The sequence below is a fragment of the Bombina bombina genome, chromosome 1, assembly GCF_027579735.1.
Source record: "Bombina bombina isolate aBomBom1 chromosome 1, aBomBom1.pri, whole genome shotgun sequence".
NCBI classification, from domain to species: domain Eukaryota; kingdom Metazoa; phylum Chordata; class Amphibia; order Anura; family Bombinatoridae; genus Bombina; species Bombina bombina.
The window spans coordinates 1,169,134,631-1,169,151,912 of record NC_069499.1 but is presented as its reverse complement, the minus strand read 5'-3'; the positions used below and the strand labels follow the sequence as shown (position 1 = coordinate 1,169,151,912).

General features: G+C 41.4%; 1 protein-coding gene and 1 pseudogene across 1 annotated transcript in view; both read left to right on the top strand.

Annotated features, from left to right (window-relative positions):
* The window catches only part of CDC27 (cell division cycle 27), a 464,683-nt gene that overhangs the window by 376,955 nt on the left and 70,446 nt on the right, over window positions 1-17,282 (top strand). The window contains exon 15 of the mRNA XM_053699695.1: window positions 4,167-4,284. Within this exon, the coding sequence (XP_053555670.1) occupies window positions 4,167-4,284 (118 nt within the window). The remainder of the gene's footprint in view (window positions 1-4,166; window positions 4,285-17,282) is intronic.
* On the top strand, window positions 7,801-7,899 carry LOC128646141 (uncharacterized; annotated as a pseudogene).

Here is a 17,282-nt window from a genome sequence, read left to right as displayed (position 1 = left end):
GTTGTATCGTAGAAGAAATCAATTTATCAGGTAAGCATACATTTCCTTTTTCTTTCTCTCCCCTCTCTTTTTCTTTCTACCCCCTCTCTTTTTCTTTCTCCCCCCTCTCTTTTTCTTTCTCCCCCCTCTCTTTTTCTTTCTCCCCCCTCTCTTTTTCTTTCTCCCCCCTCTCTTTTTCTTTCTCCCCCCTCTCTTTTTCTTTCTCCCCCCTCTCTTTTTCTTTCTTTCCCCTCTCTTTTTCTTTCTCCCCCTCTCTCTTTTTCTTTCTCCCCCTCTCTCTTTCTTTCTCCCCCCTCTCTTTTTCTTTCTCCCCCCCCTCTCTTTTTCTCTCCCCCCCTTTGGCTTTCTCTCCCCCCCCTTTGGCTTTCTCTCCCCCCCCTTTGGCTTTCTTTCCCCCCCCCTTTGGCTTTCTCTCCCCCCCCCCTTTGGCTTTCTCTCCCCCCCCCCCTTTGGCTTTCTCTCCCCCCCCCCTTTGGCTTTCTCTCCCCCCCCTTTGGCTTTCTCTCCCCCCCTTTTGCTCTCTCCCCCCCCCCCTTTTGCTCTCTCCCCCCCCCCCCTTTTGCTCTCTCCCCCCCCCCTTTTGCTCTCTCCCCCCCCCCCTTTTGCTCTCTCCCCCCCCCCCTTTTGCTCTCTCCCCCCCCCCCTTTTGCTCTCTCCCCCCCCCTTTTGCTCTCTCCCCCCCCCTTTTGCTCTCTCTCCCCCCCCCCTTTTGCTCTCTCTCCCCCCCCCTTTTGCTCTCTCTCCCCCCCCTTTTGCTCTCTCTCCCCCCCCTTTTGCTCTCTCTCCCCCCTTTTGCTCTCTCTCCCCCCCTTTTGCTCTCTCTCCCCCCCTTTTGCTCTCTCTCCCCCCCTTTTGCTCTCTCTCCCCCCCTTTTGCTCTCTCTCCCCCCCTTTTGCTCTCTCTCCCCCCCTTTTGCTCTCTCTCCCCCCCTTTTGCTCTCTCTCCCCCCCTTTTGCTCTCTCTCCCCCCCTTTTGCTCTCTCTCCCCCCCTTTTGCTCTCTCTCCCCCCCTTTTGCTCTCTCTCCCCCCCTTTTGCTCTCTCTCCCCCCCTTTTGCTCTCTCTCCCCCCCTTTTGCTCTCTCTCCCCCCCTTTTGCTCTCTCTCCCCCCCTTTTGCTCTCTCTCCCCCCCTTTTGCTCTCTCTCCACCCCTTTTGCTCTCTCTCCACCCCTTTTGCTCTCTCCACCCCTTTTGCTCTCTCCCTCCCCCTTTTGCTCTCTCCCCCCCTTTTGCTCTCTCCCCCCCCTTTTGCTCTCTCTCTCCCCCCTATTTTGCTCTCTCTCTCCCCCTATTTTGCTCTCTCTCTCCCCCTATTTTGCTCTCTCTCTCCCCCTATTTTGCTCTCTCTCCCCCCCTATTTTGCTCTCTCCCCCTCCTATTTTGCTCTCTCCCCCCCTATTTTGCTCTCTCCCCCCCTATTTTGCTCTCTCCCCCCCTATTTTGCTCTCTCCCCCCCTATTTTGCTCTCCTCCCCCCCTATTTTGCTCTCCTCCCCCCCTATTTTGCTCTCTCTCCCCCCCTCTATTTTGCTCTCTCTCCCCCCACCCTTTTGCTCTCTTTCCCCCCCCTCTTTTGCTCTCTTTCCCCCCCTCTTTTGCTCTCTTCCCCCCCTTCTTTTGCTCTCTTCCCCCCTCTTTTGCTCTCTTCCCCCCCCTCTTTTGCTCTCTTCCCCCCCCTTTTGCTCTCTTTCCCCCCTCTCTTTTGCCCTCTCTTTCCCCCCTCTCTTTTGCCCTCTCTTTCCCCCCTCTCTTTCCCCCCTCTCTTTTGCTCTCTCTTTCCCCCCTCTCTTTTGCTCTCTCTCCCCTCTCTTTTGCGCTCTCTCCCCTCTCTGTTGCGCTCTCTCCCCTCTCTGTTGCGCTCTCTCCCCTCTCTGTTGCGCTCTCTCCCCTCTCTGTTGCGCTCTCTCCCCTCTCTGTTGCGCTCTCTCCCCTCTCTGTTGCGCTCTCTCCCCTCTCTGTTGCGCTCTCTCCCCTCTCTGTTGCGCTCTCTCCCCTCTCTGTTGCGCTCTCTCCCCTCTCTGTTGCGCTCTCTCCCCTCTCTGTTGCGCTCTCTCCCCTCTCTGTTGCGCTCTCTCCCCTCTCTGTTGCGCTCTCTCCCCTCTCTGTTGCGCTCTCTCCCCTCTCTGTTGCGCTCTCTCCCCTCTCTGTTGCGCTCTCTCCCCTCTCTGTTGCGCTCTCTCCCCTCTCTGTTGCGCTCTCTCCCCTCTCTGTTGCGCTCTCTCCCCTCTCTGTTGCGCTCTCTCCCCTCTCTGTTGCGCTCTCTCCCCTCTCTGTTGATCTGTCTCTCTCACTACGCCGACTCCCGCCCACCGTTCTGACGCCGCAGATAGCAGATCAGGTAGACTCTAAGACCAGGTGTGTTTGTCCTCTCGCTGTCTCTACTGCGCATGACAGCTTCGGACAAACACACTTGGCCTTTTATATTATAGGATAGTATACCCAGATTGCTAATGCTTTTAGATCTTACGAGGATATATATAATTTACCCACCACACAAACTGATAATGCAGAGAAGGATAGAGACTGTTATTTGTGAGGGAGACTTATCTAAGGTTTTCACATAGGGTTCCAAGGCTCTAGATTACCCTATCATTCTTTAGGGTGTTCTTTAATGCCATAGTTTACTGTCTGAGAAAAGTACATGGCTCTGACTTTTCAAATAAATATTATCAAACCTTCAATGATTTCCTCTCACTTTTTCATTCAGTGTATAAAACCGTTCAGTTCCATTCTTCATTTAGAGAACAAATCTATGCACAGACTGGAAAATTCCCTTCTAGCAATATTAATTACCACCCCATCTCACTCCATAAGATAAGATATGAAGATCCTAGTCTAATTTATAAATGTAAGGCAGAATTATGTGGCACTGGATTTATTAGTGTAAAAGTGCAACACAAAAAAATATTTGGATTTGCACAGTTATTTGTGTTGCACTGTTACACTAATAAATCTGGCACCAAAAATAGCTGAATTCCACTTCTTTCTACGGCCATATTTGGCATTTGTTGCTATAACATACTTTGAATAAAACATTTTGCTCATGTCTAATTAACGCAGTCCTGCCTCAGGTAATACACTTTGATCAGGAAGGATTTTGTCCCTTGTAGAGAGGAGAGGGATAACGCAATTTGAGCATTGCAGCCCATTGACTTTGACAAAATATTGATGCTGAGAGATCTTTTGATCGCTTTAAATTGTTAGTTTTTATACACTACCCTAGCCCAGTTTGACTTAGGAAATTTAATATTAATAAATTTTGTGTCTTTCTTCAGACTACAATGGCCAATGTTATTAAAGGGACAGTCAACACCATAATTTGTGTTGTTTAAAAAGATAGATAATCCCTTTATTACCCATTCCCCAGTTTTGCATAACTAACACTGTTATATTAATACACTTTTTACCTCTGTAATTACCTTGTATCTAAGCCTCTGTAAACTGCCCCCTTATTTTAGTTCTTTTGACAGACTTGAATTTTAGCCAATCAGTGCTTACTCCTAGGTAACTTCACGTGCATGAGCTCAGTTATCTATATGACACACATGAACTAATGCCCCCTAGTGGTCAAAATGCATTCACATTCGAGGCAGCCTTCAAGGTCTAAGAAATTAGCATATGAGCCTACCTTGGTTTAGTTTTCAACTAAGAATACAAAGAGAATAAAGCAAAATTGGTGTTAAAAGTTTTTAAGATTTAAAAGTTGTTTAAAATTACATGCCCTATTTGAATCATGAAAGTTTATTTTGGACTTGACTGTCCCTTTAAGTAAGTTTCTCTTTTTGCTGTCTAACTTCATACTGTCTCAATGGTGAGTCTGGTTACCATTCTTTATTTGGTCTATTCTCTGTCCTAATATTTGTGATATGGCAAGCACCAGAGATGGTCCATTTAAGGCAGAATGAGTTCAGACAGTGCAATGACTGTATGAAATTATATATAACAGCAAAGATTCTGGATTGGAGGATTAACTATTATATTTCCTGCAGGTCTCTCCACATTCTTCCACTATTCCTTTCCCTGATATTTGTAGTTTTGTTGGTGTGCTCCATCCTGCCTTTGATATGGTGAAGGTCTTCCCATTAATATAGTTGACTTTGATTTTCTCCTTGGTGGCATGCTTCACATTTCTCTTAACTTTGTAATATCTAACCTCATTCTTTTCCAGGTATGGGCTAGGAATGATTTACTACAAGCAGGAGAAGTTTAGCCTGGCAGAGATGCATTTCCAGAAAGCACTAGACATCAACCCACAGAGTTCTGTTCTTCTCTGTCATATTGGAGTGGTAAGTGTCAGAAAATCCACTTTTCTTATTTTCCTATCTGAATAGCTATCAAAAATGGTGAATAGTCAAAGAACAAGCAGTTATGATTTTTTGCTTTCCCTGGTTGAGTACTTCTACCTTGTGCTTGGACTTGGTACTCACAAGTTCCTGAATATATCGGAGTTTCTGTCCTGACACACATTTTTATTTGCTTTCTTAAAGGTGTTGAGGGTCCACAATCCATTACACCTGGGAATTATACTCCTGGCCACTAGGAGAAAGCAAAGATCCCAAAATTCCAAGAGCCTTTAAAACCCCTCCCACCTTACTGCAAACTAGTCTCGTCTTTTCCTTTGCAGGAGGAAGGTGAATTAGGAAAATGCTCCAGGGGCTTGTGAGAAGGGTTCTCAGACTGATTTGAGGCTCCATTTCCCCTTTTAGCGAACTACATTCTGGATAGAGGGATGTCTTTGGAGTATGGGTAATGGCACAAGAACACCCTATGAGAGTTAGTCGCATGCCTACCACAGGTGTCGCAGGGACCAGTCCCTAGCTGATGCCTCTCGGTTCAACAGTATACTACATATCAGGTAAGTGTAGGGGGGGGGGGTTATTGTTGGCACCTGCTTTGCCTATAGGCTATTAGTAGGCACTCATTTATGGGTATATTATAGCCTGGCAACTATTGTGTCATTTTAGGCATGAGTTTATACGTACCTTATTTTCACACCGGTTTGTAGAGCTGCAACAACTAATCGTCATAATCGATAATAATCGATTATGAAAATAGTTGTCAACGAATCTCATAATCGATTAGTTGGTTTGCAATTAGTTGGTCTGTGCACAACACCAGCTGCTTCACTCCACTGAGCTCCTGCACATGGTATTGTGTTTTATGGTTATGTCCTTAGCCTAAAGGACGTCTACAGCTGTATAGTTTTCACTTTTTCAAGACATAAGTTTACAACTACCCCTGGCTTATGTGCAACCCAGATATAATAAGAGTCATTATGGTGATTTGGAACTATGCTTTGCATAATACAGTGCCAAGCTTGTTATTTACACCTAGCCCCTAGATTGATGGGAGTTGTTTGAATTGATGTGCACTATTATCTGTTTGCACAATTATTAGCGGATTGCTTGCTATTGCTGATTATATGTACTGTATAAATAAATGTGTAAGGCTTTGTCCTGTTGTTGATATATAGTTTTAGCGCTTTTGATTTGTTTTTATTGTTTTTTTTTTTTTTATATTTTTACTCAATTGTGATATGTACCAGATTCATCCTTTATAAGTACCGTATATATCTGTTATTTTTTAGAGCGGACTAGTTATTTTCCCCTAACCTTATAGCTGGTTATTTACCATTGCGTATAGATATTCAAGATATGTTTTATGTTAGAATTAAGTCAAGGGTTACTTTATTGAGAGTCCCCTTGCCAAGGTGGAAGATCTACCTCTTTTCAAACACTTTTTGTTTTTCTTAATTATAAAACACTGCTCTGCTGTTTAAAAAAAAAAAAATTAGTGTTAATGTAAAGTTTTAGTCTGAAGTCTATATTTTTAACACTCCGTATGTGGATTCTGTTTAAATATAGGAAACAATTATTGATTCTTTTTTATCCAATTAGTCGATTCATCGAAAAAATAATCGGCTGATTAATCAATTATGAAAAAAATAGTTAGTTGCAGCCCTACCGGTTTGTTTGCGTCAATTCTTTTTTACGCGGCAGCTTGTTGGTGTGCATAGTTTCTTTTGCACATGTCAACTTGATTATGTGCATAATTTTTTTCATGCACCGGCGTGATTACGTACATCCTCTGGATTATTTTTTTTTGGGGGCGTGTTAATGACATGTATGTGTTAGATTTTGTTTCTCCCGCTTAGTATTTTGGGCATGTCTGTGGGGTCGGCCAGCCCTCGGGTTAGCGCTCATTCAATTCTCTACAGGTTGTTAATGCTCCTGAAGCCTGCTTTAGCCTCTGGTGAGGGGGTAAGATTTCACTGCTTCCAAGAGCTACTTTATTTGGGTGTAAGGTTGCTTTATTTATTTTAATGTGATGAATAAATCATTATCTGTATTTTGATTTTCTCTTCCCTGTTTATCTATTTTTCATTATGGAGCATACTGATTCCGTCCCCTCATTTGTTAATACTTGTACCTCAGAAGCTAGATCCTCTAAACACTTTCTTACTAACATTAAGTGCATCTTTTGCAAGCTGGTTGATATAATCCCCCTGCTCAACTTGGCAAATCATATAGGGATTATTTTATGCATTCTAATCAGTCTAATGCGGCTCTTGCTTCTAAAGGTATCTGGCTTTGCTCTGTTTGTACTACTCAGATTTTGCTCCAGGATTTAAAGATTTTTTACGCTCTAGTATATCTGAGATGCTGGCGGCCATGCCCCCTCAAACTAAGCATAAAATGGTGGTTTCTGATAATCCCTCTACCATCTTTTCTGATTTATCCTCTGAGTGAAGTTTATTTCATATAATCAAGAGTCAGTCTCTGATCAAGAAACTGAATCTTCATTATTTTTTTTTTAACTTTAACTCCTTTGTTCCTTTTTAAGAGAAGCAGTATGTACTTTAAGAGTTCAGGATTATAAAGTTACGGAGGGTAAGTCTTTTAAATGGACATGAAATCCAACATTTATTCTATTTCTTATTTTTCATGATTCAAACAGAGCATGTTATTTTAAACAACTTTTCAATTTGCTTATTTTATCCACTTTGATTCATTCCCTTAGTATCCTTTTTTGAAGGAGCATTTGTGCACTACTGTGAGCGATCTGAAGACATCTACTGAAACAATAAAAATACATTTTTGTGTAGCCACCAATTAGCAGCTAGCTCCCATTAATGCATTGCTGGTCCTGAACCTACATAGATATGCTTTTCAACTAAGGATAACAAGAGAATTAAGCAATTTATATAACAGAAGCAACTTGGAAAGTTGTTTAAAATCACATGCTCTGTCTGAATAATGAAAGAAAAATTGTGGGTTTCATGTCACTTTTTAAATAGATGCATTTAATTTTTAAACCCTCTGTTAAATTTCCAGACGTATTTCCAATACCTAATGCTATCTCTAAGATAATTTCTAAAGAGCGGTCCAAGCTTGGTATCCTTTTAATCTAGCTCATAGATTTAAAAGAACTTTGGGAAACTATTCCTAAAGTTGATGGTGCTCTTTTTACTTTTGCTAAACGTACTACTGTTCCTCTTGAGGATAGTATCTCTTTTAAAGACCTTATGGATAGGAGTCTTTTCATAGAAAGGATTTTCAGCAAGCAGATTTTCTTTTTGGCCAGCAATTAGTATTACTTGTGAAGCTGCAGCTTCTACACTTTGGTGTGAGGGTTTATTCTGAGTACCTGATGGTGAAGAGTTTTCTAATCAATTAAAACTTTTGAAACCGGCTAATGCTTTCATTTGTGATGTGTTTTTTAATATTTTTAAGATCAATGCGAAGAATGTGGCACTAGCAGTTTTGACTAGGCGGGCCTTGTGGTTAAAATCCTGGTCTGCTGTGTTTCATGAAAGGAGAGAAGGTTCCTAATGGCCTTTACAACACCTATACAATTAAGGCATTGCCACTTATTCATGGCATCTCTAACCATGTTTTTATTTGATAAAAATATAACACTCACTCCAGAACAAGTATTGCTACATATTCCTCAGTTACTCAAACAAGATACTAAATTAATCAGATTTGCACAAATAAGATTTTACTATCAAATGTCTAACCTCTCTACACTTTTTTGGATAAGAAAAAGCCATATTGACACATGGGAGAAATGGATTATTTGGGAAGATAGCGTATGAATAATAGCCAAGGCTTATCTATAGATTTTGGCCTAGCTAAAGCTGAAAATAGATATCCCTCCCCCTTAATAGAAATGTTCATTTTCCTCACTCAAATTTTTTTTTTCTCTTCTTTTTTTCATTTGTGTGAACTCGCATGCAGCACTCTATTCTTTCTTCCACTATTTTCTATTTCTTTCATGTAATTGGCAAGAGTCCATGAGCTAGTGACGTATGGGATATACAATCCTACCAGGAGGGGCAAAGTTTCCCAAACCTCCAAATGCCTATAAATACACCCCTCACCACACCCACAATTCAGTTTTACAAACTTTGCCTACTATGGAGGTGGTGAAGTAAGTTTGTGCTAAGATTTCTACGTTGACATGCGCTCCTCAGCATTTTGAAGCCCGATTCCTCTCAGAGTACAGCAAATGTCAGAGGGACGTGGAGAGTATTACCTATTGAATGTAGTGATTTTCCTAACGGGGGTCTATTTCATAGGTTCTCTGTTATCGGTCGTAGAGATTCATCTCCTACCTCCCTTTTCAGATCGACGATATACTCTCATATACCACTGATAACTGTTTCAATACTGGTTTGGCTATCTGCTATATGTGTATGGGTGTCTTTGGTAAGTATGTTTTTATTTCTTAAGACACCTCAGCTATGGTTTGGTACTTTATGCATTTATATAAAGTTCTAAATATATGTATTGTACTTATATTTGCCATGAGTCAGGTTCATGTATTTCCTTTTGCAGATTGTCTGTTTCATATTTGGGAAAGTTAATATTGAGAAATATTTTCTTACCTGGGGTTTAGTCTTTTTTTTTTTTTTTTTTTTTTTTTGCTACACTTTATTGCGTCATTCTTGGCGCGAGAATTTTTTGGCGCGAAAAGGCACGTCCGTTGACGCTAGTTCGTAATTTCCGGCGTCGTAGTTGACACAGGGGTTCACACAGGGTTGCGTTCTTAGTGACGCGAGTGTGTCATTTCCGGACATGGTTGGAGCCAAAAAAAATTTCAGTTACGTTGTGCGTCATACTTGGCGCCAAACTTTTTTTCCTTATTTATTGCCCCATTGCTTTTGCCTCTTGCCTTTTTCTATGTCAGAGGGCTATGCTGTTTGCATTTTATCCCATTCCTGAAACTGTCATATAAGGAAATTGATCATTTTGCTTTATATGTTGTTTTTTCTTTTACATTCTGCAAGATGTCTCAATCTGATCCTGCCTCAGAAGTATCTGCTGCCTGACATCGGTTCTACCAAAGCTAAGTGCATTTGTTGTAAAATTGTCGAGATTATTATATTAGTTGTCATGATAAACTTTTACATGCATATAAAGTGTCCATCTGTAATAGTACATTGCCGGTTGCAGTTCCTTCAACTTCTAATGAACATGATATACCTATGAATTTTAAAGAATTTGTTACTGATTCTATTTAGAAGGCTTTGTCTGCATTTCCACCTTCTAATAAGCGTAAGAGGTCTTTTAAAACTTCTTATTCAGTTGATGAAATTTCAAATGACCGACAACATAATGAATTATCCACCTCTGATGAGGATCAATCTGATTCAGAAGATCCTTCCTCAGACGTTGACACTGACAAATCTACTTATTTATTTAAAATAGAGTATATGCGTTCTTTCTTAAAAAAAGTGTTAATTACTTTGGATATTGAGGAAGCTAGTCCTCTTGATATTAAAACTAGTAAACGTTTAAATGCTGTTTTTAAACCTACTGTGGTTACTCCAGGGGTTTTTTCCTATTCCTGATGCTATTTCTGACATGATTTCTAAGGAATGGAATAAGCCAGGTACTCCTTTTAATCCTTCTGCAAGGTTTAAAAAATTGTATCCTTTATTAGAGATTGCAGTAGAGTTTTGGGAAAAGATCCCCAAAGTTGATGGGGCTATTTCTACTCTTGCTAAACGAACCACTATTCCTATGGAAGATAGTACTTCCTTTAAAGATCCTTTAGATAGGAAGCTTGAATCTTATCTAAGGAAAGCCTATTTATATTCAGGTCATCTTCTTAGGCCTGCAATTACTTTGGCTGATGTTGCAGCTTCTTCAACTTTTTGGTTGGAGACTTTAGCGCAACAAGAATTGGATTCTGACATATCTAGCATTGTTCGCTTATTGCAACATGCTAATCATTTTATTTGTGATGCCATTTTTTATATTATCAAAATTGATGTTAGATCCATGACTTTGGCTATTTTAGCTAGAAGAGCTTTATGGCTTAAATCTTGGAATGCTGATATGACATCTAAGTCTAGATTACTATCTCTTTCTTTCCAAGGTAATAATTTATTTGGTTCTCAGTTGGATTCTATTATTTCAACTGTTACTGGGGGGAAAGGAGTTTTTTTGCCTCAGGATAAAAAACCTAAGGGTAAATCTAAGGCTTCTAATCGTTTTCGTTCCTTTCGTCAAAATAAGGAACAAAAATCTAATCCTTCCCCCAAGGAATCTGTTTCCAATTGGAAGCCTTCCTCAAATTGGAATAAATCCAAGCCTTTCAAGAAACCAAAATCAGCCCCTAAATCCGCATGAAGGTGCGGCCTTCATTCCAGCACAGCTGGTAGGGGGCAGATTAAGGTTTTTCAAGGATGTTTGGATAAATTCTGTCCAAAATCAATGGATTCAGAGCATTGTCTCTCAAGGGTATCGAATAGGATTCAGAGTAAGACCTCCTGTTAGAAGATATTTCCCTCACGCATCCCAGTGAATCCAGTAAAAGCTCAGGCTTTCCTGAAGTGTGTTTCAGATCTGGAGGTTTCAGGGGTAATCATGCCGATTCCTTTTCAGGAACAAGGCCTGGGGTTTTATTCAAATCTATTCATTGTCCAAAAGAAAGAAAATTCATTAAGACCAGTTCTGGATCTGAAAATTTTGAATCGTTATGTAAGAGTACCAATTTTCAAGATGGTGACTATAAGGAATATTCTGCCTTTTGTTCAGCAAGGACATTATATGTCTACAATAAACTTGCAGGATGCTTACCTTCATATTCTGATTCATCCAGAACATTATCAGTTCCTGAGATTCTCTTTTCTAGACAAGCATTACCAATTTGTTGCTCTTCCATTTGGCCTAGCAACAGCTCCAAGAATCTTTTAAAAGGTTCTGGGTGCCCTACTCTCTGTAATCAGAGAACAGGGTATTGCAGTGTTTCCTTATTTGGACGATATCTTGGTACTAGCTCAGTCTTTACGTTCTGCAGAATCTCACACAAATCAACTTGTGTTGTCTCTTCGAAAACATGGTTGGAGGATCAATTTACCAAAGAGTTTTTTGATTCCACAGACAAGGTTCACCTTTTTAGGTTTCCAGATAGATTCAGTGTCCATGACTCTGTCTCTAACAGACGTTTAAAATTGGTTGCAACCTGTCTGCACCTTCAGTCTGTCATTCCCTTCAGTGGCTATGTGCATGGAAGTTTTAGGCCTCATGACTGCAGCATCGGACGCAATTCCTTTTGCTCATTTTCACATGAGATCTCTCCAGCTTTGCATGCTGAATCAATGGTGCCGGGATTATACAAAGATATCACAATTAATATCCTTAAATCCCAATGTTCGACACTCTCTGACGTGGTGGTTAAATCACCAGCGTTTAGTTCAAGGGGCCTCTTTTGTTCGGCCAACCTGGACTGTGATCACAACAGATGCGAGTCTTTCAGGTTGGGGAGCTGTCTGGGAATCTCTGACAGCACAAGGGGTTTGGAAATCTCAAGAGGCGAGATTACCAATCAATATTTTAGAACTCGTGCAATTCTCAGAGCTCTTCAGTTTTGGCCTCTGTTAAAGAGAGAACCATTCATTTGTTTTCAGACAGACAATATCACAACGGTGGCATATGTCAATCATCAGGGTGGGGCTCACAGTCTCCTAGCTATGAAAGAAGTATCTTGGATACTTGTTTGGGCGGAATCTAGCTCTTGTCTAATTTCTGCGGTTCATATCCCAGGTGTAGACAGTTGGGAGGCGGATTTTCTCAGCCGTCGGATTTTACATCCAGGGGAGTGGTCTCTCCATCCGGATGTGTTTTCTCAGAATGTTTAGATGTGGGATCTTCCAGAAATAGATCTGATGGCTTCTCATCTAAACAAGAAACTTCCCAGATACCTGTCCAGGTCCAGGGATTCTCGGGCGGAAGCAGTGGATGCGCTGACACTTCCTTGGTGTTATCAACCTGCTTATATCTTCCCGCCTCTAGTTCTTCCGAGAGTGATCTCCAAGATCATCATGGAACAATTGTTTGTGTTGCTGGTGGCTCCAGCATGGCCACACAGGTTTTGGTATGCGGATTTTGTTTGGATGTCCTGTTGCCAACCTTGGCCACTTCCGTTAAGGCCGGACCTACTGTCTCAAGGTCTGTTTTTCCATCAGGATCTCAAATCATTAAATTTGAAGGTATGGAAATTGAACGCTTGGTATTAAGTCATAGAGGTTTCTCTGACTCAGTAATTAATACTATGTTACAAGCTCGTAAATCTGTCTCTAGGAAGATTTATTATCGAGTTTGGAAGACTTACATTTCATGGTGTTCTCATAAATTCTCTTGGCATTCTTTTAGAATTCCTAGAATTTTATAGTTTCTCCAGGATGGTTTGTATAGGGGTTTGTCTGCAAGTTCCTTGAAGGGACAAATCTCTGCTCTTTCTGTTTCATTTCACAGAATGATTGCTAATCTTCCTGATATTCACTGTTTTGTACAGGCTTTAGTTCGTATTAAGCCTGTCATTACATAAATTTCTCCTCCTTGGAGTCTTAATTTGGTTTTGAAGGTGTTACAGGCTCCTCCTTTTGAGCCTATGCATTCTTTGGATATTAAACTACTTTCTTGGAAAGTGTTATCTGCTCTTTCTTGTGAATCTCCTTTTCTGATTTTTCATCAGGATAAGGCGGTTTTGCAGACTTCATTTGAATTTTTACCTAAGGTTGTGAATTCTAACAACATTAGTAGAGAAATCGTTGTCCCTTCCTTGTATCCTAATCCTAAGAATCCTTTGGAAAGATCCTTACATTCTTTGGATGTGGTAAGAGCTTTGAAATATTATGTTGAAGCTACTAAAGATTTCAGGAAGACTTCTAGTCTATTTGTTATATTTTCTGGTCCTAGGAAATGTCAGAAGGCTTCTGCTATTTCCTTGGCCTCTTGGTTAAAGCTTTTGATTCATCAAGCTTATTTGGAGTCGGGTCAAACCCCACCTCAGAGAATTACAGCTCATTCTACTAGGTCAGTCTCCACTTTGTGGGCTTTTAAGAATGAAGCTTCAGTTGATCAGATTTACAAAGCAGCGACTTGGTCCTCTCTGCATACATTTACTAAATTCTACCATTTTGATGTATTTGCTTCTTCTGAAGCAGTTTTTGGTAGAAAAGTTCTTCAGGCAGCTGTTTCAGTTTGATTCTTCTGCTGCTGTTTTTTTCTTCATAAGAATAATTTATATTTGGATTGTGGATTATTTTTTCAGCATTTGGCTGTTGTTTATTTGTTATCCCTCCCTCTCTAGTGACTCTTGAGTGGAGTTCCACATATTGGGTATGTGATATTTCATACGTCACTAGCTCATGGACTCTTGCCAATTTCATGAAAGAAAACATAATTTATGTAAGAGCTTACCTGATAAATTAATTTCTTTCATATTGGCAAGAGTCCATGAGGCCCACCCTTTTTATGGTGGTTATGATTTTTTGTATAAAGCACATTTATTCCAAATTCCTTTGTTGATGCTTTTTACTCCTTTATTTATCACCCCACTACTTGGCTATTCGTTAAACTGAATTGTGGGTGTGGTGAGGGGTGTATTTATAGGCATTTTGAGGTTTGGGAAACTTTGCCCCTCCTGGTAGGATTGTGTATCTCATACGTCACTAGCTCATGGACTCTTGCCAATATGAAAGAAATGAATTTATCTGGTAAGTTCTTACATAAATTATGTTATCTAATATTTTCTCCTCTTGTACTATCAGATCTCAAGCTCTCCTTTTCTCTCTCTTTTTTTTTTTCTCTATTTTAAATTTTCTTTTTAAAGGGACAGTCTACTCCAGAATTTTTATCATTTAAAAAGATAATCTCTTTTTTTTTTTTCTTCTAAAAAGGGAAGAGTCCACAGCTGCATTCATTACTTTTCGAAATACAGAACCTGGCTACCAGGAGGAGGCAAAGACACCCCAGCCAAAGGCTTAAATACCTCCCCCACTTCCCTCATCCCCCAGTCATTTTTTGCCTTTCGTCACAGGAGGTTGGCAGAGAAGTGTCAAAAGTTCGAGAGAGTCACTTATGGAGGGTAGTACTCTTCGCTATGAGACTGGAGTTTTAAGTAATCCTGTCAGCCTCTCAGTGAGAGCATGGATGAAAGTTAGAGTCCGGAGATGCAGGGAGAGTTTTCCTGCGAAACCATCCCGACTCATATTAACAGCTCCTTGGTAATTAGCGTTGCCGAAATTTGTTGCCTATCTTTATTTACTCAAGTCTATATCAGAAGCGACGCTACTATCTGTCACACTTGAAGGGCCGTGTTCCTGTTCCATGGTGTAGATTCCGGTGCGGTTGTCGCTTTCTCACTTCCGTATGCTGACCGTGTGCGACAGAGAGAGTCTAGCTTGTGGGTTGTTCACAGGAGGTGGTGAGTGCCCCAGCCACTGGGGGTTTTAAAAGGGTGCCAGTTGGTTTTTGTCATTTTTGTTATCCCAAGATTATGGAGAATTCTGATATTTTAGACACGGTTGCCTCTGATACGGAGAATGTGTCTTGATGAATATGAAATGGCCCAGGTAATCAATGCCCATCAGTTATGTTCTGATTTCCGTTCTAGAATTCTCTCTTCTCCCGATTCAGGGAGCTTAGAGTGCGTGGAGCCATCCGCCTCCAAGGTTTCCATGTCCCGTGAGGCGCGTGCCCCAGACCCTTTCTCGGTTACGCAAGCAGGTGTCCCTATGGCCTTTACTCCTTCTCCGGAGGGTGGCTTGTTTCCTCCAGAGGTTACAGCACGGTTCTGCATGGCCATTTCTATGGCGCTGTCTTATTTATATCTCCCAAGCGAAATATTTCTAAAATACTGTCCGTGTTCTGTTAACCAGGGCTCATCGGGCGTGGGATAGCCGATTGTGTTCGGCCTCCTGGGGAAGCGTTGGCCTCTGAGGCTTCAGGGGCCCCAACCTCAGGGTCAGGGTCTTTTGTTGATCCGACGAGAGATGATTTTGCCCTCCGTTATAGGCTGGCACGTTGTCTTGTTCTTTTAAGGCACGTTTTGGCGATGTTAGAGGATCCCAGTCCTAGTGAGCCGAGGGATCCGAGGCCTTAGATGCTGGATGGCAAATTGGATGCAACGTTTGTGGATGAAGGCAATCTCCTTAACGTCTCCGTTTTTTATTTGTTTCGGTTCCAGTTCTGAGTTTGTGTGAATGGGGCCTCTGATCGGCTGGTTCCGTTGGTGTTCTCATTCACCTTGGGCATTCACCTGATGGGTGCTGCGTTCCTTTCTTTCCTAAGATATAGTGAGTCCACAGATCATCTTAATTACTGTTGGGATATCACTCCTGTCCAGCAAGAGGTGGCAAAGAGCACCACAGCAAAGCTGTTAAATACCACCCCCTTACCCATAACCCCCAGTCAGTCTCTTTGCCTATGCAAGGAGGTTGTAATGTTTTTAGAGTGTCGGTAGATTCTTCAATCAAGAGTTTATTATTTTTAAAGGAGAGCTGTTTGTTCTGTTTTTTACTGGGTTCTAGCTGTGTTCCACATCAGTCTCTTCAGTAGAGCTGTGGTAGCTTTTGAGGACTTGAAAACTGGTGGGATTTTTCATTTCACTGTGCCTTTCATGTTTGGTGCTGCCCTACCCTGAATGCCTGATTAACTTTAGTCATTCCTTCACTTGTTCCACGGGTCTATGGAGGGATGAAGCCTTTCCATATCTGTGAGCTGTCCTGCTGCCGGGCAGATTTGACTCAGGTAAGTGCTGGTTTTTGTTTTCTTTATTAAAAGAGAGTTTGGCACTTTGATGGGTACAGGGACTGTTAAACCAGTGTGGGTTTATATTTGGGCAGTATTTGGGCACTGTATGACACTGTCTTGTTTTTTTTTTTCCCCCTGTAATGGAAGCCGGTCTTTTAGCCATGCCCACAAAGGGGCGGGGCTTATTCTGTTTGGCCGTTTTCATTGCTTTCAAAGGTTAAGAGAGATTTTCCGACTTCAGGGGGTCAGGTTGGCACTTCAGCAGGGTCTGTTGAGGTAAGGAGGCTGCCTGAAGGTGTTTTTTAGTTTAAAAGGCAATTGTATTTTTTTGCAGTAAAAAATTTGCTGTTTAAAATTTAAAGTGACAGTAAAGGTTTTTTTTTTTTTTAAAGGCCAATTTGATTTGTTTTTGGTAAAGATGGAAGAAGCTTCGCAAGATGTTACATGCAGCTTGTGTTTTGATTCTAATGTGGAACCTCCAATGCCTTTTTGTGCCTCATGTATTGAGAGGACCTGACAGTGTAGGGAAAATATTTTTCCTGAGCCATCATTAGCGGGTGTGGATGCTGTTCAGAGGTCTCCTGTTCAGAATATGCTGCAGTTTTCTCCTCATGTGTCCCATCATTCAGTATTATCTCATGCAGTGCCCAGTGTTTCTACTGCAGTTGGAGTTTCCTTGCAGGACATTTCTACCCCGATATCCTCTGCGATAACTAATGCCCTGGCGGCTTTCCTGCGTTTCAGGGAAAGCGTAAAAGGAGATATAAGGCATCAGTTGTCAAGGTATCTGAATCAAGTATGGCTATGCTGAATGTTTCTTCCCATAGGTCTGAGGGGGAGGATTCTTCCATAGCGTCTGAGGGGGAAATTTCAGGTTCAGAGAGTATTGTTGTTCTGATTTTGAAGCTATGATTTTTAGATTTAAGCTTGAACACCTCTGCGCGCTTCTTATAGAGGTTTTGGCTACTTTGAAGGATTCTGATACTGCATTAGTAGTTATTCCAAAGAAATCTAATAAACTTAAGTATTTTGATGTTCCCTCAGAGGTGGAGGTTTTTCCTGTTCCTGACCGTGCTTCTGAGATTATTGCACGGGAGTGGGAGAAGCCAGGGGTTTCTTTTTCCCCTTTTCCTATTTTTAAGAAAATGTTTCCGATTTGCTGATTCTGTTGGGGCGTCTTGGCAGACAGTTCCCAAGGTGGAGGGAGCGCTTTCCACCTTGGCCAAGAGGACTAC